This window comes from Ascaphus truei, chromosome 9 (genome assembly GCF_040206685.1).
Source record: "Ascaphus truei isolate aAscTru1 chromosome 9, aAscTru1.hap1, whole genome shotgun sequence".
In the NCBI taxonomy this organism is placed as follows: Eukaryota; Metazoa; Chordata; class Amphibia; order Anura; family Ascaphidae; genus Ascaphus; species Ascaphus truei.
In genome coordinates this window covers 15,649,885-15,674,818 of record NC_134491.1, presented here as the reverse complement: position 1 = coordinate 15,674,818, position 24,934 = coordinate 15,649,885, and the positions used below count along the sequence as shown (strand labels likewise).

At 45.1% G+C, this 24,934-nt stretch overlaps 1 protein-coding gene across 2 annotated transcripts; it reads left to right on the top strand.

Moving 5' to 3' along the window:
* The first annotated feature begins 280 nt into the window (after nucleotides 1-280).
* CRIP1 (cysteine rich protein 1) lies at nucleotides 281-16,574 on the top strand. 2 transcript variants are annotated; one of them, XM_075613481.1, is made up of 5 exons: nucleotides 281-440; nucleotides 13,749-13,843; nucleotides 15,380-15,437; nucleotides 15,559-15,606; nucleotides 16,201-16,574. In XM_075613481.1, the coding sequence occupies exons 1-4, from the start codon at nucleotides 401-403 to the stop codon at nucleotides 15,597-15,599; spliced, it is 234 nt and encodes a 77-aa protein (XP_075469596.1). In that variant the 5' UTR covers nucleotides 281-400; the 3' UTR covers nucleotides 15,600-15,606; nucleotides 16,201-16,574. The 2 variants fall into 2 exon arrangements, with proteins under 2 accessions (XP_075469596.1, XP_075469597.1); XM_075613482.1 differs by having other exon boundaries at nucleotides 15,559-15,632.
* The last annotated feature ends 8,360 nt before the right edge of the window (nucleotides 16,575-24,934 follow it).

Genomic DNA, 24,934 nt, shown 5'->3' with positions numbered 1-24,934 from the left:
GGAAATACACTTTTAAATATAACGGATTTTACTTAAAATGGGTGTGAGTGCATATACATATATATATTTATTTTTCTTTCGAAATAACTTTATAGATTTGTAATGCTTAAATATATCAATATAAATATACTGTATTTAATAATATATAGGGGTGGGTAGGTGTGTGCAGGTCCCTTCCTGCCCCATACACTGAAGGGGTTAATGGTATGTGTCCCGTGTGCACAGAGCTGCTGCCTCTCCCATTCTCACTGCTCTCACCCCGTGTGCAAAGCATCTCCCCCCTGTCCCCTCCCAGCTCAGGGAGAGTGAGCGGGTCCCGCCCAGTGCTGAATGAAAGCAGGGGCAGCCTGCCCTGCACTCACACTGCTTCTCCCACAGCATCAGCACCAGCACCACCACCATGCCTAAGTGCCCCAAGTGTCAGAAAGAAGTCTACTTCGGTAAGCACAGAATCTTCTCTTGTCCTCCCTGTCTGACTCTGTGACCCTGCCTCTCATCACATGTTACATGTGTGTGACCCTGCCTCTCATCACATGTTACATGTGTGTGACCCTGCCTCTCATCACATGTTACATGTGTGTGACCCTGCCTCTCATCACGTTACATGTGTGTGACCCTGCCCTCATGACATGTTATATTTGTGTGACCCTGCCTCTCATGACATGTTACATGTGTGTGACCCTGCCTCTCATGATATGGTACATGTGTGTAAAGGGAGCTTTGATGCATTCACACCTATCTGTCTATTGGAAATTGTGCACGTAAATAAACATGTTCCCTACGGTTAGGTTTATTATATGTTTGATGAGCGCATCTATAGTATGTTACAGAGAATAGTTTTTCATCTAATTTTTCACCATTATTAAAGTCTTGAATATTTTATTTGTCTATATATGTCTATGCCTTCTATACACTTGTATGCCAACTATATAATGCCAATTATGTGTCTATACACCACTATCGCACTTTGTGGCAATACATTTAATTTATTACCACAGTCTGCAAAGAGTAAATCAATACTTTTAAACTATTTCACTTCTAAAAATGTAACTTTTCCACCTAACTAAACATATTTGAAATTGTATGTGTTAAATTCTTATTATGCCACTGATACTTCAAATTGTGCCTTCGGTATTACAAGTTATGTATGACTTTTGCAGTGAACTTTTGTACCGGTTATCCGTCCCCTGTCATTAACATGTTAAACTGAAACACTTGTTATTTCACTGACAGTACACAGTTACCTTCTATAGGCTGTGATAAGTGCTTTAATACTGTAGGTTGGGAAATATATTGATCAGCATGTATATACATTTTCTCAAAAGTTTGCTTCTGTTATTGAATTATTCCCGTTCTTCCAAGCAGTTAGCAGCTATCATTCACATTCCTTCTGTTTACGACCTGTCTTAAAAGTGAGATTCCATCAGAACATGTCATGCATTTTTTCCACTTGGACTTTACACCTGCAACATGTCTTCCGGGGAAATATTGTCTCTAAAAATAGATTGCACAGCAGTTAAGGATTATTCACATCTAATCACAAACCTTGTCATGACACAATTATAAAAAGAGAAATGCAGCGTGTTTTTTTTTTATCAGGAATTGACTAGATACTGTACAGTAGCTTGTTGCTTGTAAAACACAACCATTTTTTCCCCCCGCTAGGATGTGGAAACACTAGTGTAGTGTTTCTATAGACGGAGGTCCTCTAAATTGTTAAACCAGATCAGTGCAGAAACATTCATTTTCGCTCTTGGGGTTGGGAACCCTGTTATATTTGGGGTGCGAGACAAGGTTTTACTGTTGGCCCCACAAATATCCCATCAGAAAGAATAATTCCACTTTCAAGAATATATGAATTAGGGTCTTGTCCACCCTCTCTGTCGGTCTGTCATACCCCTCTATGTCTTTTCGGCACTCTGTCCTTCCAATGTCTATATCCCTTCTCTCTCTGCATTCCAATTGTAAGCAGGGACAGCTCCCCAGTTTAGGGACCTGCACCCTTCCAGAAGTGTATCAAGGAACAGCACCGGTTCTAGTAACGCCGTGCATCATCTGTTTGCCCCCATTGCATAAAGCCTAAGGAACGGAACACGTTACAGTAAATTGCACTGATATTTCTAGAATGGTGAAATGCCGTTTCCCAACGGAGCACTTTGAAACTGAGAAGGTAGAGAATCAGTTTCTAAAGTTCAAGGCAAGTTTGCAAACCGCACCCTACAACGTCTGACACCATGCACGCGTTTTATACAAAGATCTAAATTACCAATTTAAAGTGTGGACATCTAAAGATGTAACTACTTTGTGTTACAATACTGTTATTCATACCTCCTGCTGTTCTGTAAGATTAAATAAGTATATATGCAGGTTTGTAAGGCATGCCACTGAAACAGTACAGTGTACAAATCAGGGTACGTTACGCCTGTTTATGGCCATGTAATAGAAGTTCAGTATGTCAAATTCCATGTATTGCGTTATTATTTGCCTACAAAGGCAAAGCACCCAAGTACAGTGTAAGCAGATATGTAATGATGGGAGTTCCCTGCTATCAGGTTAATAAGTACATAGCAAACAGTGGCTACTCAAGAGATTGCTGTAGTGTCTGCTGATTATTATATGGCTGTGGGTAGTCCGAGTTATATACTGGTTTTATTTATACCTACAATAAATGTTCTAAAACAGGGGTGACCAACTCCAATCTTCAAGGGCCACCAGCAGGTCAGGTTTTCAGGATATCCCTGCTTCAACACAGGTGGCTCAATCAGTCGAAACCCCTGTTAAACAAAATTGTAGAATGAATTTCACCGTTGTCAATCAAAGGTCCTGGTTTAGATTCAACATAATAATATCTATAAGACTGAATGTGTAGGTCAGCATTAAATAGTTTTTTTAATACCATTTGAACACATTTGTATTGCAACGCTGGCAGTAAATGGGTTAAAATATACAAATCAATACCTTGCTTGGAAAAGAGCATCATATTTATTGTACACCAGGACTTCAGCCTCCAGCGAGGTGCTTTACATGGTGATAATGTAACGGGCAAGGTTAAAACGCTGAAGGAAATCCCATACAAGTCAGGTTGTTTTACAGTAAATTGTAGATTCATTGACAGAGCGCACACACGCATTACAAACTGTTACAATATATCAGCACATTCCCGTAAAATAAACATTCAGACCATGTTTGGGGCCAAATTACCTAAGCAGTGCTATTCACTTGAACGGACGTGTCTTCCAGCGTTTGAGGGCTTCCTATTGAATAGCACACATTAGTAAATATGGGCTTTGAACCCCAGTTAATTTCTGTCTCCCCTGCCATTTTTCTATTGATTTACTGGATTGGTCTCCCACTCCTCTGCTGGGGGGTCTGTTCCATTAATCTACTGCCCTTTCAATGAAGAAGGACTTCCTATCACTTCCACTGAGCTTCAGAACTAGGCCTCTTGTTCTAGCACTTCCTTCCTATAAAAATACTTCTGTCCTGTGCTACCTATTCAGTACCCAGCAATATGTCATCTTGCGACAGACTTTCTATCTGTTTTGGGAGCATTTTTTTTTTTTGAAGGACACAGATCATTTTTAGAACTTGCATGGTGCAGTTTGTTGCATAGTTTCATTACAGTGCAAACGCTCCACGCAATCAGCAAAACGTGAAGAACAAGTTGTAGCACTCTTTTAAAAAATACCCGCACCCTTCCAATTCGGCATTGTGCGGTTTGAACAGAAATCTGTTGACTTGTATATTTTTAGCCTAACAACCCACAGATTGCACAACAGACAAAAGACAAATTATAGGCATCTGCTGTAGAAACATACTCAGTACACCCAGTGCCAGACTTGCACATAAGCTAACTAAGCTACAGTTTAGGGCAGGAGTGGCCAACTCCAGTCCTCAAGGGCCACTCGGTCGTTGACTGAGCCTCTGATTGAGCCCCCTGTGCTGAAGCAGGGCTATCCCTAATACCTGGCCTGTTGGTGGCCCTTGAGGACTTGAATTGGCCGCCCCTGTACTGTACATTATTCTTCGCAGAGCTGTTATATAAACTGAATTAGTAAAGGTGGTGCCACAAATACATTGTGTAGTGATGGTGGAAGATTGGTGGACGCTGGACAGACGTGGTGAGGAAATATAGCATTGAACACCTGCACTATTTTAGTAAGGATAACTGCAGCAGTTGGCTTATTCAATTAACAATACAAGATTTTTACATGGGGTCTCTTCGCCCCAATAAACACAGGATAGCCCACTGATACAGTCTTAAAAGTAAGGAGATTTCACCAGCGGCAAAGCAAAGGGCTCTGTACATTAAGGGCAATGAATGTCCTTGCAGACTGTGATGGCAGATACAGTAGATATACGTTTCAGAAAAGATTGGTTATCTTTTTGCTAAGGAAAGATGTCTATGGTCAACAGTTCCAGATATAGCCAGCGTGCTGATCCAATGATCAATTTGATTGGTATTTTACTGGTTTACACATGCGTGGAGTTACTTGTTTGCCTTTTGTTGAATCAGTATAAATCTGGTATGGTTATCTCACCCAATTCAACAAAGCTTGCGACTAACCGGGCTAACGTCTTTTTTCAACCTCTGCTACTCCGGCACAATTTAATATACTTATATATTTTACAGTTTACAGCTGTAGGTTTGGCTACTGCAGGAACTGGCCCCATTCAGTCATTTCACATACAGATGTGCTGTTGAGTCATATTGTACAGGAACCACTAGCTTTAAGTAGCGTTTGTAACCTCTCCGCCCTTGACGTGGATAAGCTGGGTGCACCATTAGTGGTTTTTTATGTCTGTGTTTCAGTTAGCAGGAACCTCTGGCTGTTCAACCAGAAACCACAGCACTTTGCAGTGTGTTTGTATTATTGCAGCTACCAGTCATTTTACTTGTTTGAAACTTTTTTGTTTTTTTCTGATATAACCATTGGTCATATTAATGGGACTGAATGAGTAGGGTTACTGGCTCTGCACTTCTTTAACACAGGCTGTGCTGAAAAGCTGTGTAATACGGCAGAAATAAGTTTATAGGGCTCCATGTTAAAATGGATTAGAAGCAAAAGGTGACACGGTGTGCTCATTTGCATGTCATTACCCAGAATCCCTAGCTGCAGTGGAAGCTTCGTATGCTTAAAGATAATGGGGAAAGGCAGGGCTGCAGACCTGCCTCAGGCATGTGAATGTGCTCACTAGTGATATTTGTATTTGCTGTACACTGTACGTGGGGGGTTTGTCACTTCTTTACCCAACATAACTTATATTTAAGATAGTAAGCTAAAACCTGGGGGGCGGTTTGACTGCCTTCTCGATGTGTGTGTGTATATATATATAAAATATACTTTTTTACAACATGCTTGCTTTGTGAGCTAAGTGGGATTGCACCTTTAATCCACAGAGGGGAGAAATGTAAACCTTGACTGACTAATATGATCCATCTAGCTCTGTAACTTCACATAGAATGATTGGCACAGGTGTAGTTCAGTAGGAACTGCAAACATAACAACCTAATTCATCTGTGACACCGTCCTTACTGTTAATAAGTCTGTTTTTCTCCCCTACTTCTGGAATCTTGGCAGGAAAACATCTTTCACTCCCTCATTCTACATCAATTATTAACACATGACATCTAAGCCCTTTCCAAAATCTCCAGATGGCGTTTCAGCTACTTTTTGTTCCACGTAAACAACGGAAGGGAACTTCTACTTAAAACAACAAACAAAAGAAGCGATTAAAAACAATTTTCCTGCCATGTTTTCAGTGTGATAATATGTCTAACTAAAAGCCAGTGTTTAATAATATAGTCAACATATGCTGGACCTTAAATCAAGTGAAAGCAGTCTGCCATTCAACATCTTTCTCTTTTATTTACTGTTTCATGGTATGAGTATACGTTTAAAGCAGCAGTCCAAGCTGCCGTTTCCCCCCACCCCCTTAATATGGGCATACATGCAATCCACACAATGATAAGTAATTAGCTAAATTGCCGATCGATCCGTTCTCCTGTGATCAATTGGCTAAGATTCGGCTCGGGGGTTCACTAAATGGCTGTCAGTGCAGCAGAAGAGGAGCAAAGATGCAAAGTTCTGTGGGGAAGATCATGTGACCAGGCAGTCACTAGGTACAATTGCTGCACTGCTAGACAGAGGGCAGGGCTCAAAAAGCGGTGTGGCAGAGCCTGTTTCAGAAGAGGAAGGGGATGTGACTTTGTAAATATTTGCCAATTAAACAAAAAATGCTTGTTACATTATAATACATTAAAAATGTAATTCAGAGTTGTTTAAAAAAATGCTACAAATATTTTCTCATAGTACAGAACTGATTTATTTAAAAAAACATACATGTATGATATTGCTTGGTCTGCAGCTTTATTGGGTACTAGCTGATATACCCGGCGTTGCCCGGGATGTAATGTTTTCGCTCCCCCTCCCTCCCTCTCACTCTCTTCCCCCCCCTCTTCACAGCTGTTCAGAGCTGCGCCCCCCTCCCCCCCACTGTTCACAGCTCCGAATCCCCCCTCCCCATTCAATGCTTTGTTCCCCCCCCCCCCGGTCAGTCAGTGAGTGTGTGTCAGTCAGTCAGTGAGTGTATGTCAGTCAGTCAGTGAGTGTGTGTCAGTCAGTCAGTGAGTGTGTGTCAGTCAGTGAGTGTGTGTCAGTCAGTCAGTGAATGTGTCAGTCAGTCAGTGAGTGTGTCAGTCAGTCAGTGAGTGTGTCTGTCAGTCAGTCAGTGAGTGTGTCAGTCAGTCAGTGAGTGTGTCTGTCAGTCAGTCAGTGAGTGTGTCAGTCAGTCAGTGAGTGTGTCAGTCAGTCAGTGAGTGTGTCAGTCAGTGAGTGTGTGTGTGTGTGTGTGTGTGTGTGTGTGTGTGTGTGTCAGTCAGGGTGTGTGTCTGTGTGAGTCAGTGAGTGTGCATCAGGCAGTGAGTGTGTCAGTCAGTCAGTCAGTGTGTGTCAGTCAGTGAGTGTCAGTCAGTGAGTGTGTGTGTGTGTGTGTGTCAGTGAGTGTGTGTGTGTGTGTGTGTGTGTGTGTGTGTCAGTGAGTGTGTGTGTGTGTGTGTGTGTGTGTGTGTCAGTCAGTGTGTGTCAGTCAGTGAGTGTGTGTCAGTCAGTGAGTGTGTGTCAGTCAGTGAGTGTGTGTCAGTCAGTCAGTGAGTGTGTGTCAGTCATTCAGTGACTGTGTGAGTCAGTCAGTCAGTGAGTGTGTCAGTCAGTGAGTGTGTGTGTGTGTGTCAGTCATTGAGTGTGTGTCAGTCAGTGAGTGTGTGTCAGTCAGTCAGTGAGTGTGTGTCAGTCAGTAAGTGTGTGTCAGTCAGTCAGTGTGTGTCAGTCAGTCAGTGTGTGTCAGTCAGTTAGTGAGTGTGTATCAGTCAGTGAGAGTCAGTCAGTGAGTGTGTGTCAGTCAGTCAGTCAGTGAGTGTGTGTCAGTCAGTCAGTGTGTGTCAGTCAGTCAGTGAGTGTGTGTGTGTGTCAGTCAGTGAGTGTGTGTCAGTCAGTGAGTGTGTGTCAGTCAGTCAGTGAGTGTGTGAGCATCAGTCAGTGAGTGTGTGCGTCAGTCAGTGAGTGTGTGTCAGTCAGTCAGTGAGTGTGTGTCAGTCAGTGTGTGTCAGTCAGTGAGTGTCAGTCAGTCAGTGAGTGTGTGTCAGTCAGTCAGTGAGTGTGTGTCAGTCAGTGAGTGAGTGTCAGTCAGTGAGTGTGTGTCAGTCAGTCAGTGAGTGTGTGTCAATCAGTGAGTGAGTGTCAGTCAGTGAGTGTGTGTGTGTGTCTCTTCTCCCTGCCTGGCTCCTCCCTGCCTGGCCCGCAGGCCAATGAGCTGTCGAGCAGAAACACACACACAAACATTATTTCAGCCATATATATACAGATGAAACGCTTGGTATATTATATATGACACCTTACACACCCAATGACATAGCACTAACATAAGCAAAGAAGCCCAGAGCTACAATGTGAGCAGCGTGTAACAGTACTATATGTAAGCATGTGTGGGTCTGTGTATACCTTCCTACATACAGTATGTGAGTGGGTGTGGGCAGATCTGTTTGTGTGTGTGTACTGATAGTGTGTTTGTGCTTAGACCAGGGGTGGCCAACTACAGTCCCCAAGGGCCACCAACATGTCAGGTTTTAAGGATATTGCAGCTTTAGCACAGGTGGTTCGGTCAATGACAGAGCCACTGATTGATCCACTTGTGCTGAAGCAGGGATATCCTGAAAATCTGACCTGTTGGTGGCCTTTGAGGACTGTAGTTGGCCAACCCTGTCTTAGGCCTTGGGCATGGCCGTGCTGAGGCGCACTGCTGCTCGGCACTGAGCCCCTGCAGCTGCAATGAGAGCGGCTTTAGCAGGGGCTCGCGCACGCTTCTGCACGCCTGCGAAAGCGTGTGTCTTACCAAATCTTTAGTTTCTGTGCTTGCCGGAGCGCAGGGCCGGTCACGTGAGCGGTTCGCCAGCTCCGTGACGTCACTGGCCCGCCCCCAGACACGCCCACGGATGCCCTGAGCCTCAGCGCGCCTCCGCACGGCTTCAGTCTCTATGGACTAAGCCTTACACTATACATATATTTGTGCCTTTGTGTATGTATTAGTGTTTGTGTTAATGTGTGTGTACTGTGTGCACCAGTGAATGTGTGTGTGTGTGTGTGTGTGTGTGTGTGTGTGTGTGTGTGTGTGTGTGTGTGTGTGTGTGTGTGTGTGTGTGTGTGTGTGTGTGTGTGTGTGTGTGTGTGTATTACTGTGCTCACAAATTTGTGCAGAGGGCTTAAAGAACATCAGGTGCTGGAATTAGGGGATCAGGAGCTAAAAATGGCAAAGGGCACAAGTAAAAGATGTTCCTACACAGTATGTGTCCGGTCTGAGCCTCCGGAACCTTCATTGTGACAATTCCCACCCCCCCCCCCCCCCAAACCTAACGGAAAATTACTGAACTTTGTAATGCAATTTACGTCAAGTACGAGTTTTCCCCAAAAGTTTTCAGTTATCTTTCATGAGCTGTCGGGATCTCCCAGAACAGGACTCCCTGGAGTCATTTAGGGCAGGGGTGTGCAAACTTCCCCCGTGCACACACCTGCCTGTTCTCCTCTGCCACCCGCGCCACCCCCCTCCCTGCTCGGCCCCGGCATCAAATGACGTGTGGGGTCATGTGACATCACGTGACGCTGGGTTACCATAACAACGCATCGCTGGAAGGTGTGTGTTATAGAGGCCTCGCGTGGTCCCCCGGCATTTAATTTAAATGCGTTGGAGAGCGCGGGACCTCTATCACTGCTGCGCCCCCCCCCCCCCGAAAATCTAGCCCCCCCCCCAGTATGTGCACCCCTGATTCGGGGCATTTGTCACTAATTTATCTCTGAGAGAAACTCAAGGAAATCTCTGCAACAACGATCCAATGAGTAGGAGGAACGTATTATTATAAGCGCTGGGTATATTAGGGCAGGGGGGCTCAACTCCAGTCCTCAAGACCCCCCAATGGGTCAGGTTTTCAGGATATCCCTGCTTCAGCACAGGAGTTACAGTCTTCGACTGATCCACTGATAGAGCCACCTGCGCTGAAGCAGCCATATCCTGAAAACCTGGCTTGATGGGGGGTTTTGAGGAGTGGAGTTGTGCACCCTTGTATTAGGGAGGTGTCTTTCCTCTCTCCCAAGCCTTACTACCTCTGTAAATTCCTGCTGCATCATGGGAATCCCCCTAATATCTCAGCCATGCCCCCCCCATGTGCTTTTATTTGTAACCCCTTCACTACCATAGCTGCCAGTAATGCATTGCAGCTATAATATGATTATATATCACTATAATATATTTTCTATTTTTTTTTTTTTTTAAAGAGACGGCAACAGAACAGGGATAATAATTGTATTAAATTACTAATCATTGCCAATTAGATCTTCCAAGCGCTCAGCACTTACATTAAGCATCGATGGCAGCAGAATGATCATACTGTAGTTTAATGTTGACAACTCATCTTGGCCACAGGTGGGATGGCGAAAGCTTAGGTAAAGCTGTTAAAGTGATGCTAGAAATAGTTCTGTAATTCCCCTAGATAAATACCAGTAAATATATTAGGCACACGCCTGTTAATACTAATATTTTGCGCTACTGCATGGTGATGATTCATAGGAATGAACATAACTTTATAATCTAGTAAAGGTTCAGTAATGCATATGTACAGCATTAGCGGCCAAAGGCTTCCCAGTTTGCTACCAATATGTGTTGAGATGTCTAGTTCTGTTTTATTATGGGCTATATTTCCTAAGCAGTCTTCGGCTGAGTCCATAGAAGGACCGACATTCTCTGCGTTGAACCCTGTCATCCTCAATGAGGATGTCTTGAGAGGGGGCTCCCGCGAGCATCCGCAGGCGTGCTGAGGCACAGTGATTTTCATCCGACAGGAGAAAATGTTTTCAGACTGCGCTGAGGATGTCACGTGGCTGCCAACATCCAATCAGGGTGAAGCAGCATGACGTTGACGTCGTCGCCGTGATATTGACGCCGGTGACGTCGGCGCTTTGACCCCCTGTTGACCCCGTGATGTTATAGCTCCGCCTCCCGATCGCGCACGCTGGCTCACCTGCTAGTCCATGAAATCGCTCCTGAATGAGCAGGTGAGCCTCAGCGTCCGCACAGAGGAGCGCGGACTGCCCTACTATGGACAAAGCTTTCTGCCATAAAACACCTGAAATTCATGCCAATGGACTTTAAGGTTCCAGAGCTGGAAAATGCCTTATGGCAGAACACAAATATGGGCCATTATGTTAATTATTCTGATGCTTTATTTTATTCATTGAACGTCTAAAAATGTTTGTAAAAAGTAAGCTGTTATGTTGCCATTATGGTGATGTCAGCTGTGGCACAGGAAGTTCCAGGTATCACACATCGGTGTCATTTCACAGAAGGTTCCGTAGATGACATGGCCGATACAATCTATCTATATATATAAGACTGAAATAATGTTTGTGTGTGTGTTTCTGCTCGACAGCTCATTGGCCTGCGGGCCAGGTAGGGAGGAGCCAGACAGGAAGAAGAGACACACACGTACACTCACAGCCTCCTCACACCGTGACCGTGTGCGCCTCTGACCATCACCGCACACCGTGAGCAGCCTCCTCCGCACACACCCGCCAACACACACACCACTGTCACTGACTGACTGACACACACTCACTGAGTGACTGACACACACTCACTGAGTGACTGACACACACTCACTCACTGACTGACACACACTGACTGACTGACGTACACTCACTGACTGACTGACACACACTCACTGACTGACACACACTCACTGACTGGCACACACTCACTGACTGACACACACATACTCACTGACTGACACACACACTCACTGACTGACACACACACACTCACTGACTGACACTCACTCACTGACTGACACACACTCACTGACTGACACACACTCACTGACTGACACACACTCACTGACTGACACACACTCACTGACTGAAACACACTCACTGACTGACACACACTCACTGACTGACGTACACTCACTGACTGACGCACACACACTCACTGATTGACGCACACACACTCACTGACTGACGCACACACACTCACTGACTGACACACACACACTCACTGACTGACACACACACACTCACTGACTGACGCACACACACTCACTGACTGACACACACTCACTGACTGACTGACTGACACACTGACTGACTGACTGACACACTCACTGACTGACTGACACACTCACTGACTGACTGACTGACCCACTCACTGACTGACTGACTGACACACTCACTGACTGACTGACACACTCACTGACTGACTGACACACTCACTGACTGAGTGACTGACTCACTCACTGACTGACACTCACTGACTGACACACACTCACTGATTGACTGACACACACTCACTGACTGACTGGGGGGGGGGTAACAAAGCATTGAATGGGGAGGGGGGAATCGGAGCTGTGAACAGTGGGGGGAGGGGGCGCAGCTCTGAACAGCTGTGAAGAGGGGGGAAGAGAGTGAGAGGGAGGGGGAGCGAGAACATTACATCCCGGGCATTGCCAGGTATATCAGCTAGTGTTACTATAATCTGCACGGATACATCTAACACTGACAGAGGAAACCCAGTCCATTACTTTACATAATTTTTGATTATTTTAAAAACAGAACCGGATTTATTAAAGAAAAATAATCCCATTGAGAGAAATCGGACTTTTCTTTGATACATCTGGCTCTATTCCCTGCCTTTGGGATACATACTCTGTACAACCTGATTTTAGATCTATGAATATAGTAGACCTCACCCACCAACTAATCCTGATCTAGAAAAAAACAGGTCTGGCAGAGATTAGACTTGAACAAAGTACCAGGTGGTGACTCCTGTTTACAAATATCATGTAATAAACACTAGTGAAGGTCGTTAAAAAAAAACAAATCCGACTTTTGTCCGCAGCTGGAAATTTGAGTTCCTGAAAGTTTGTCAAATGTAAAATGTTGTTAGTCTGTTACCCTCATTGTCAGTCACGTGTCATTCAGTGGTTAAGCTACCGCCAAGGATTCTGGGTAGTGACATGCAAATGAGAACCAGTGGGCGTGTCACTTTTAGCCTTAATGCAGCAGGCAAAAGCTCTGGGGAATCCACTTATTTGAGTGGAAAGGAAGCTAAAAATGACACAGCCGTTGGGTACTCATGTCCATGTCACTACAAAGAGTGTTTGTGTGCAGCTTAACCACTGTATGATGTGACAAGGAATGAAGAGGGTTTGGGGGCAGGCAGCGGCGTATTTCCAAATTCACCGCCCTTAGGAACTTGCCTGTGCCCGCCGCTTGTGCCTGCCGCCCTCCATCTCCTTCCCAATCCAGCGTCGAATGATGCCGCCGACGTCACCAAAGTGACGGCGCGCGGCATCGCGTTGCCATGGTAACGTGGCATAATGATGTCATTTGACGCTGTGTAACGTCGTTTGTGACGTCCGCGGCGTCAGTTGACGCTGGATTTTGAAGCAGAAGCAGGGCGGCAGAACGGAGGCGGACGGCACAGGTAAGTAAGTGCTTTCCCATTGGATCTGTTTGGCAAGAGAGCGCGGCAAATATTAATGGAGGCCGACATTATTGCCGCCCCAAAATTTTGCCGCCTTAGGCCCGGGTCTAATGGGAAATCTGACACTGGGGACAGGTGAAAAACATGCAGATACGCTCATTGGGTTTTCTAGATCTATGCGGTACGGTCTTTGTACGCGTGTCACTTTTTTACTCGCCATAATCTGATAGTAGTCCAATAAAAACATGTCTTTCTGTAAACTACCTCGTAGTGTCTACAGTAACATTACAGTATCAAGGATACTTCACAACAAACGAGAAAAGTACATCCTCGCATGGGTTATTGGGCCAACATGAGGGTTCTTGGGAGAAGGAGCGGCTCAGTGAGTAAAGACATAGGCACTGTCTGGCACTGAGTGTGAAGCAGGGGAGCCTGGTTCAATTCGCGGTGTCGGCTCCTTGTGACCTTGGGCACGTCACTTTGGTGTCTGAGGCACAGGGAGATACAAACAAAGATTGTAAGCTCCACGGGGCAGGGACTATGTCTGCAAAAAATGTCTCTGTAAAACTAGCGGCGCTATACAAGAACAAACAAGTATTAAGTTATAGAGTTGTATTTTTCTGTATGCCTAATCTTGAATATTTTGTACAATGCCCATGTGTCCTATAACGAATCCGCAGTATTTGTAGGTACTTGACTTATTTTTGTCTTGTCTCTCACAGCTGAGAGGGTCACCTCCCTTGGAAAAGATTGGCACAGACCATGCCTAAAATGTGAGAAGTGCAGCAAGACTCTGTCTCCCGGGAGCCATGCTGAGGTACAGTGAGATTTCAGTGTCCCCCTTCTTGTTCACCTCGTGTTCCCTGAGCAACAACATCCTGTTACGTGATGATATAATCAGTAGACGTCTTGTCACACTTTTAACCTGCTTTGGTAAAAAATAAATCTCAATTTAAACTCACCAAAGGTTGGGACAGTCCCTCCTTTTTGGATTTGCGGGTGATCTAACCCATGAGGAGTCCACATATAGGAATCTGGAGATCCTATATTGTGGAAAAATGCTATTGTTGAAGAATTAAGAGTTTTTGCCTTTCCCCAAATGGGCTTCCTTCCTGTGACCCAATCAAAAATGGTAACAACATACTGTAGATCACTCCATTTTATTTTTCTAGCAACATGACCTGCTGGCGGCCATTTTATTCTCGTGAAATGCTGGTCATTCTGAGAAGAATATTTCCAATGACCCAAGGAGTTCTATAATAAAACAGCAACCTTTCTGCACTTTAAATAATCAACAAAAGCAGAAGCAGGTGAAATAATTGTCAAAGTCAGAGCACACAAATGCAACATTTCGGGTGTTTTAGACAAAAAAAAGGTATATCATAATGTAAAAAAATAAAATCATGACTTTCAAAAGTTCGGATCTATTAAGGTCTATGAGAATAATTCTGATGAGTTTGACTGCTTACCGATGTGTGGTACTCATTCCAACTGATTGAGGACTGATCATGTCATTTGAATTGGGATAAAGGGATGCAGTAAGCAGTTACATACAGTAATTACATAGTAGATGAGGTTGAAAAAAGACATATACGTCCATCAAGTTCAACCTATGCTAAATGTAGACGACAGATATTTTATCCTATATCCGTACTTACAGTTATTGATCCAGAGGAAGGCAAACAAAAAACCCCACTGACACATCATCTAATGATATCTCATAAGGGGAAACATAAATTATTTCCTGACTCCAAGAATTGGCAATCAGATTAATCCGTGGCTCAACATCCATTCGCCCTACAATGAATATACTGTATCTATATCATTTTTTACACAGATCCAAAACATTGTGTCATAGAAGATGTATCTGTCAGGGGTGGCCAACTCCAGTCCTCAAGGGCCACCAACAGGTCAGGTTTTCAGAATATCCCTGCTTCAGCCCAGGTGGTTCAATCAGTGGCTCAGTCAACGACTGTGCTGAAGCTAGGATATCCTAAAAACCTGACCTGTTGGTGGCCTCTGAGGACTGGAAAAACACAGCAACACTAGGGGTAGATCCACAAAGTGCGTACAAAGGACACATTGTATCAGGCTACCTTCTTTGTTGCCTTACGGGGTTTTTGCATCAGTCATTTTGACACGGTCACTACGACCTACTTTGCCCGGGCTGCAGGTCACTTTGTTACCCTTACACATGTCCCAAAAAGATGATATAATTTGCAGCTCGGCTCTGAATCCTTGTACAGAAAATGTGCCGCTGTCTTAAACTAAAAACGAGTCTCCCCAAAGAAATATAGATGTTTAATTAACCGGTTTTAATTACATTAATTGACTTACTGTATTACTTTTGCAGCACGAAGGGAAACCGTACTGTAATCAGCCTTGTTACGGAGCAATGTTTGGACCAAAAGGTGAGCTGGAACTCTTTGCTTTGTCCACTTTTCTCATGTTACCCGTGGCTTAGATACCGAAGAGATCTCTGAGTTCACAGCAGTTATTGACCAAGCCTTTTTCCTCCTGTTTTCCCATTAGGATTTGGCCGCGGGGGCGCGGAAAGCCATACTTTTAAATAGAATACCGGTACGTGCACAATCTCAGTTTACAAGGTACAGTAGTTGTCTGAATGTTTGGGATTTTAAGCCGTACACATAACATTGTGGGATTTGTAAACTTCTCTCCTTAATCCTAAATACGAAGACCAGGACTACAAATCCCAGAATTCCAAGGGGTGAGATATGAACTGGAATAAAATAGGCTGAACGTGCTGATAATGTCAGAAAGCATGATGCCATAGAGACATATTACATGTATTGCATGTAATATCATTATTTAAATTACACTAGGGGTTCCTACTCCAGTCCTCAAGACCCCTCCAACAGGTCAGGTTTTTAGGATATCCCAGCTTCAGCACAGGTGGCTCAATCAATGGCTCAGTCGAAGACTGTGCTGAAGCAGGGACTGATTGAGACACCTGTGCTGAAGCTGGGATATCCTTAAAACCTGACCTGTTGGGGGGGGGGGGTCTTCAGGACTGGAGTTGAGAACCCCTGCATTACACACCAACAATACGGACATTTTGGTATCGTAAAAGAAATATCAACTTTATTAATAAACGTGTTTTGGGAAATTATTTATTTTCATGTTATTAAACCACTTCTTTTTCATTCTCCTTAGATCTAAAAGGACAGAATTTATTGAGAAATATCTACCAGCAATAAACTCTTGTTTTAACCTGCCTTGTAATCATCCAGCAATACACCAATGTAAATTGTATAAGGATATGATCTGTACACTATGCCACGTTATGACACGACGTTGATTCTGTGCCTCGCACGCCCTCTGAACCAATGTCGGTTTGTATCTATTTAGCAAGAGACCCGGAATGCTGGTTAGTTTGTTTGTTCTAATACCACTTAGCTGTGTCGTGTAGACACTAAATTATATAGCCAACATTCCACCATGTCTGGGGTAAAAAATAACATATGAAGCAGGTGTATATGATTGTTACTAAAGCAAAAAAGTCAAGATTCAATAAAAAGATAGTGGGATTTTCGTTCTCTGTGTCTATTTTACTTAAGTGAAATTAGAAACTGTTAGATATTGGCCCATGTCTACTTGACAGTGCTATGTCATAAGTCACCTTTACGCGCATTCACTTGAATGGGTACCGCAATGTAGCCATTTTTTAGCTTCCCCGGGCCACCAACGGTTATCATTGTTTTACCTTTGTGTGCGGGCGCAAAAAAGTGCTTCTTTTCTCCATTCTTCCAGTGACCGCTGATCATAAGAGAACATCCATTAGATCAGGGCCTGGGAGTTTGAAATCAACACCAAAGCGCAAATTATTTTAGTTCACAAGACGTGTAGGGCAATAATTACAGCTATTCATAGACAGTAGAAATGTCATCCCTTCTGGAGATAGCAATTGTGTTACTGAAGGTGGGTACTATACTACATTTGTCCATCAACAGGAGACAAAAGATGAGCACAACAAACTGATTTCATATCAAATAGACATGGGGCGGCCAACTCCAGTCCTTTTGAGCCACCAACAGGTCAGGTTTTCAGGATATCCCTGCTTCAGCACAGGTGGCTCAATCAGTGGTTCAGTCAAAGACATACAATGCTCCCACCATACTTCTGTTCTCTCCATTCACCTTGCAGAAAAACCTCGGCTCCTGCTAATTCTCCAGCAGAATTAGTATTCATGCCAAGCCATACAATGCAGCTAAAATACTGGATGCCTAGCGGTGCAATCCCACACAGTCGCCCAGTTGAATTTCTTAGGGGCCTCTGAATGGGAAAATGTTTGCCAATAAAGTGTTTTATTACCCTTTATCCCACCCTGTTCTTATCAGAGATCAATAAAGATAGGAGGAGGTGGGGAGGGGGGGACTCTGGCTGTACAAGCACTCGCTGATCTCACAGTGACATCACACAAAAGGGAGCAGGCAGAGGAAATCCAACCCCTCCCAAGTCTCGCTTTAACAAATACATTAAAAATACTTGTAGGTGTCAGATTTGGGTAAAAAAAAGGCATTACCTGGATGAGACCCCTTAAACATGTCACTGGAATCATTTCAGTTTGGATGATTGGAAGGGATTGCCCGTCTGAAGCAGGAGTAAACTGCTGGACACCCCCAAAACAAAACCTGGTGTTAACCTTTGTTATTGATCAACAAGCTGGTTCCATAATGCACCTCCCTGAGGGTAACAAAGAGGCAAACAAACTGTGTATGTCATTTCCAACGCCAAAGGAAATCGCCATCAAAATCCTACGGCCTGCGATGAAAAGAGCGCGAGGAAGAGACAGCAAGGACATGTAAGAGCAAGACAAAAATAATGCAACATATTTAGCAATGTACGATAACGCCGACTCTGCGCCACCACACCAACATCCCACTAACGCAAAGGTGACTTTGCAGGTGCTGACGGGTAGAAATCGGGGAACATTCACAATCCCTAATGTGCATAACACCGTGGCTCATTTTCTTTCTCCAACACCCTGTACAATAGAATAAGCCGGTATCTGTTTCCGTTGCCCCTTATCAATGAGATAGATATGAACGAGAGGCGCGGGATTAGGCTGCTTCATCGATGACTCTGAGTCGCTTTGTAGTCTGCATGGAAAACATCCGTGCTTCCTGGTTGGAGAAAGCAGGGCCGGTTTAACCATTAGGCAAACTAGGCGGCCCGCCTACGGTGGCAAATATTTGGGCGGCACTTTTGGCCACCTGGTGCTGTTTTTTCCTAGCCAGGGCCGCAGGATTTCCCTGAGCTGGGAGAAGCTAGGGGCATGGACAGTTTCCTCTATCCTGATTGGCTGCTGCTGGGTAATGCAGTCAATCAGGAAGAGGTGTCAGATGATTGGGGGTGTGGCCAAGCAGAGGAGGAAGCAGCATGGACAGAAGAGAGGTGAGGCTTCGTGTGTGTGTTTTTGGGTGGAGCTCAGTCCCTCCCAACATTTTGCAATTCTACTCTTGCTGGATGGAGGTTCAAGAACAAGCAGTTCCGATTGAAGTCCCCTAATCCAGGGGAGCGCAATCTTTTTTTCCTTGCGCCCCCCTGCTGGCTGTTCCCCTCTTTCCGCGCCCCCCCTTACTTCGGCTCCGGCATCATGACATCACGTTGCCATGGCAACGTGATGTCACAGGGCCTAACAGCGTCATTTGATGCCGCATTGCCATGGCAACGCATCTCCAGAAGCTGCCTGAGCCAAGGTAAGTGCAGATTACAGAGGCCTTCGCTGCTTCCCCGGCACTTAATTTAAGTGCCTCCAGGAAGTGCTCGGGGCCTTTGTAAACCCAGTGCCCCCCGCAGACAATCTCATACCCCCCCAGTTTGCGCACCGCTGCGCCTAATCTATGCCGGATACCACAAACAAACCACATTCTATTTAATAAGTACAGCTGGTCTTACAGCACCCCAAAACAGTGTACCTGCTAAATAGGTACAGTTGGAAGAACATGACCGCAAACATATCTTGTTGAGCATGCTAGTGTGACCCTTTTGCGGTGAAGGATTCTCTGGCAGAGAAGGTGTTCATGTGGTAGATCTGTTGAAATTAAATCTGAGCAAGCAGTTTAAGGCGGGACTTGCCAACTCCCTCACCTTGAATAAATAAAACATTAATCACAATTCCATTGTTATCTTTAGACGGGAGATTGTTATCAAAACCTGGCTATTTTATGGAGAAAGGATTGTGAAATGTAGAGACCATGAAAAAGGTCAACACAAAACAATACCATTCCGGTAATCACTCCATTCATGGTAACGAGTTCAAATATTTATGATCTTGTTGACATTTCATGGGAACACTGTGTGATTTGACCAAACTCGACTCTGGATTCATAATTTTTTCAAGTTTATTATTGAATATTCTTCCTTTGGAAAGCAGTAGAATTTTGGCGTTTCATACATTTTGTGCAGTGTTTTTGCACCAGATTTGTCCTGGTTTTGCATTGGGGAAACTTTAATAAATGACCCCTAAAAGTTAGTGTAAGCAGGGCCAGTGCAAGGGTATGTACAGTAGCGCACTGGGTCATTGAAGACTTATGAGTCAGACCACTGGGGCATGCTCCTCCCCGGCTGTCCTCCTACGTTCCCACCGTCCTCCACTCCTGCCGCCTTAGGCGACCAGCTAACTCGCTTAGTGGTTGCACCGACCCTGAGTGTAGGACATGCCTTTTGGGAATCATATTAGGTACACAAATACGTTACCACCGTGCACAGAACAGTAACAGAAAATTCCCACCCCAGCCTAGTCCCGTATACCTGCTGGAATTTATATAAGCCGGGTGGCAGGCTTTTCATTTTTGATTAAAATGAAGAATTAAGACAAGAGTTAATTATATTAATAAATGGCAGGGTTTTTTTTTATATAAATGCTAGAGATCTTATGATAATGGATTGCAGTAGTAAATAGGAAAGGGGCAGAGATAATATGCATTCGTATTGTTTTATATATATATATATATATAAATATATATATATATATATATATATATATATATATATATATATATATAGCAAATGGAAATATTACTGTATGCTCATTTGCATGTCTTAGACAGGTCTGCAACCCTGTCTTTCACCATTATCGCCCAGCACACAGCACTTCCACTGCAGCAAGGGATTCTGGGAAATTACATGCAAATGAGCACACAGTGCCACCTTTTGTCTTAAGCTCATATAACACGAGCACCCCTTAATATATATATATATATATATATATATATATATATATTTAGAGAGAGAGAGAGAGAGAGAGAGAGATACAGAGAGAGAGATACAGAGAGAGAGATACAGAGAGAGAGAGAAAGATAGAGAGATACAGAGAGAGACAGACTTACACTACCGACACACTTTATTGAAGTGTGGTCGGTACCGCAAGCCGGGAAATCTCCCGGCTTGCTAGTGGCCGCCCCTCGGCGTGCCGCGCGTCATAGACGCGCGGTCACGCGTCATCGGGAGCGTGCGCCCCCTGCACGCGTGTCCAGGGGCTCCCCGAGGGAGCCCTGGTGTCCCGCGATCGCGGGACAGCGGCAGGGGGTTCCGGGGGACCCGGCGGACCCGGCAGCGGTAGGGAGAGCGCCCCGATCGGAGGGCGCTCTTCCGCTGCTTCGGCGCGCGCCCGTCACACTCGGGCGCGCGCCAGGCTACTGCTGCGGCACAGAACGGGCAAATGCTCGAATAAACTGTGCCGCAGCAGTATCCTAGTGTATTATCAGTGAGATCATTTTAAGTGTTTGGACAAAATACAATTTTACACTCACAAACATCCATGTATTAAAAGTGTTGTATGAGTAAACTCATGCTCCAACATGCTCTCCTGGATGCTGCTCTGCCGGATCTGACGTGGGGTGTCTTCCTTGGAACCTCCGCTATCTGTGTCTCCCCAGGAGAAAATCCTCCGGCAACACGTAGTCGCTGTTGGTTGTTCCACCTCAGAGTAACGTATTATATATGAAAAAATATGACAATATATATATATCTCTGGTGCCTGACACATATAGCTACATGCCGGTCCTCCCGCGAGCAATGGCACAGCTAAGACGTACAGTTGTTCCTCTCCGCAGAATACCAAGTGGCAAAGCAGCCAGCTGCCACAGCTGGCATAGCCGCAAAAGATTGCGCCCTGCAGGTGAAGCCACAGTGGCAAAAAAACTGTCCTTTCACACGTCAAAAAAGAGACAGTCGCAGAGACATTTCACAAAGGGATTTACAAGGACAAAAGAGACTGTTCTTCGTCATGTCCAGGGAGAAAACAACCTGCTGACGGCAGTTAACAAAGAGACACAAAGGAGTATCGTCAAAATACGTGGAGACGTTCTCGTGCTAGAGAAACGTTCCGATGACCTAGGGTGTACAGCGTTCCAAACAACAAGGGACGGTAACAAACAAGTGCCATCGATGGAAGATGGAGAATTCCAGAAGTTAATGGATAAGGAGCTCTTCAAGGACAGATCGGGCAGTTGGGTGACCCCGCTACCATTCCATTCAGCAAGAAGACACATTCCAAACAACAAAGAACATGCCATCTCTAGGCTCACTTCGCTCCGCTGCGACCTACAAAGGAAACCGGAGACCAAACATTACTTTGTGGCCTTCATCCAGAAGACGTTCCTTAGCGGCCACGCAAAGCCAGCACCTCCACTGAAGGAAGGTGAAGAATGCTGGTACCTCCAATCATCTGGGGTCTACCACTCTCAGGAACCCGATCAAATCCGGGTAGTGTTCAGCTCCAGCGCTCCGCACCAGGGAGTCTCCCTGAACGACGCCCTCTTCACTGGACCACACTTGACAACCAGTCTTCCAGGAGTGTTGATCCGCTTCCGCAAGGAGCCAAAAGCCATCTCCTTCTGCCAAACGTCAGGTGATAGAGTGACAGGCTACCACGACTGGCATACCTACAACGGGGTGCACTCTGTAGGTGAAACTACAGAGACAAAAGGACTGTTCTTCCATAAGTTTGAAAATAAACAGGACCAGAGACTTTTGCAAAAGACATTGTGGTGCACCCAGCTAACCTGGACCGGTGCATCTGCTTGTCATCCTTTGCCAAAGAACATTGGCCAAGGGACTTTGAAGAAAGTGATACCGACCGGTATCACATCGTTGTGTGGACATGGACTTTCGCATTGTTTTGTGAATACGATGTTATGTATTGTCATTATGCATTGCACATATGTTCCACATATTTTATTATATAGTGGTATCTCCAGATACCAGACAGGGAGTGTCGTGGAACAGGATTTTACATTTCTCTGTCTCTCTTTGCAGCTCATATGATTCATGTCTTCCTAGTTTAGCTGCCTGCTATTTTCCCTGTCCCAGCAGCTAGCTGCATGTGAAAAGGCAACATTATTGTTATATGTTGTTTACACAGCCCTAGTCAGTGGTGGTTGCCTGCAATCTCCTATTCTCCTAGCTGAGAGTGGGCTATTCCTACCCCCCTGTCCTTGCCGACAGTTAGTATAGTCTCACTTCACTTCTAGTGTGATCCTTGCCCCTCACTTCCTTTTCACCCTGAGTGAGTACCTGCCTGCTATTTGCCCCAGCAAGGCCTTTCTGTTTTACACTGCCTTATCTTGATACACTGCACTTCAGAGAGAGAAGCACTCTCTACCCACACTACATCTGCAAGTACCTTTCTGCCTGTGATTTTCCCTCAATAAAACTAAGAAAGACAAAGGGACTTGTTGTGCTTTGGAAGAGGGAAGGCATGAGTTAAGCTAACTGGAACTATTCATACATCATTCGTGACCCTGGTTCCAGGATAACCTCAGAGTAACATATTATATATGTTACTTAAGAACATATTGCTTACAACTTTGAAGCACAAGTCCTTGGAGATAATAGTCTACTCTGAAGGACCTATTACCGGGATTCAAACCGTTTTTAGCAGCTCTGAATTCAGTACTGGCTCATTCTCCCTGCTATTAAAATGAGATATCTTTAAACACCAACAGACGGAGCGACGGCTTGGTCGCGATCGCTGGAAGTCCATCTCAATTTGATTTTCCCAGCGACCGTAGCCTGACGTCGCCGTCGCCGTCGCCGGCACTGTAAGCGTAGCCTAACGTATAGCCCCTTCCAGGACAGGAAGTAATCAGGGAGAGGGGCAGTGACTTAAACTGAATTTATAAGAGGGGGGTCCCCTAGGGAGGAGTCAGCAACGTAATGGCGATTTCCCATGACAGCATCTGGGGATTAGTCCTCTACTTGGGTAAGCCAGGCTGGGTACTGCCTGCGCAAGATGTCAGCCCTCTGAGGAGGGATGGGCAAAAGGTGCCCATGTGCTAGAGGGGGTTTTAAGGGTAGCCGTCCATTGATCCTCATATGAGAATGTTGAGAAGGTTGGGTTTTCAGGAAATCCCTGCTTCAGCACAGGTGGCTCAATCAGTGGCTCTGTCTTTCACTGAGCCACCTGTGCTGCAACAGGGATATCCTGAAAACCTGACTTGTTGGTGGCCCTTGAGGACTGGAGTTGGCCACCCCGTGCTCCACTTAGTAACAGTATCATTCTGAGTGTCAGATTGCCCGTTAGGCCCGGGCCTAAGGTGGCGGCAAATATTTCCAACCTCATATCATTTTGCCACGCACGGGCCTATCGGACCTAATGGGAATGCACTTGCCTGTGTCGGCCGCCTCCTTTCTGCCACGCTCCAGCTCCTTTGGAATCCCAGCATCAAATGATGCTGCGGACGCCCCCAACGGGACGTCACACGGCGTCTCGTTCCCATGGCGTCATGACGTCACATTTCAATGGCAACACCCCACTGTGCGACGTCCCGTTGGTGACGTCGCGGCGTCATGTGATGCCAGGATTCAAAAGGAGCAGGAGGGCGACACCAAGGAGGCGGGTGACACAGGCAAGTGCCATGGGGCGACAGATCCGCCGATGATTATTCTGCAGTGCAGCATGTTCCTTCTTTAAGGCAACATGAACTGCAGTCAATGCATTGTGAATTGTCCTCTGAATTGTACGTCAGCTTTGGGGACACTTGGTTTATCCATTACAGGTGATTGGCAGTGTGTTCCTGACACGGAAGGAAGACTTCCAACCAGCATCTGGATTTCCATTTGCCACTAAATCTTTGAACAGCACATCCGCACAAACCACATACTGCTTCATGTCCGCTTTCAGTTTGATCTATTGTTCTCTGAAGGCATAAAACTATATCCTGCGGGGAGAAACATCAGGCATTAAAAGCTCACTAAATCAGGACATCTTAGATCGGAGTTTGTGTATGAAGAAAAAAAAAAAAAAAACGAATTATCCCCACATGAAGTTTTGCAGCAGACCATAAAATGTTGACTCTGGTAACCATGGAAACCTAACTACTGCGCTACTAAGACTTCCTGCGCTCTTTCCTGTGAAGAAATCACTTCTTCTTTTTCTTTTGAAGAGTCCCAAGAACCTCGCCCAGCGAGCGATGCCAAGGCCTCTTACCACAGCATTTCATTTGTTCGATGATTGAATGTTTACGCCAGTCGGAGTGTCAACAGATTAATGACACAACTACGTTAAACAAAAAGGCCTTTATAGTCTGCGAGCGCCATGTCACACTGTCTGTAGCATTTAAGCCTTGTAGTTTCAGAGCGGATATAGGATTTCAATACAGAAAAGGGCTTCTGACTGTATTTTTCACAAACGAAGTACTATAACAAAACCAAAAAAAGAGGCACAGTTCAGCTATAAGACGGAGGCTAAAGGAAACCGTCACTTTATCAGCTTCTCTCTCGCATAGTGAAACATCTCTAAAGGCTTTTGAAGTTATTTGTTAACGTCTCCCAGCTGCGAAGCTGGGGGCAAACCCGGGGCCAAAGATTTGCACCAGATCTGTCAAAGGGAAAAAGTCCAATTGGATTCCTTTCCTTTGAGAAATTCGGTGCTCCTGTTGCA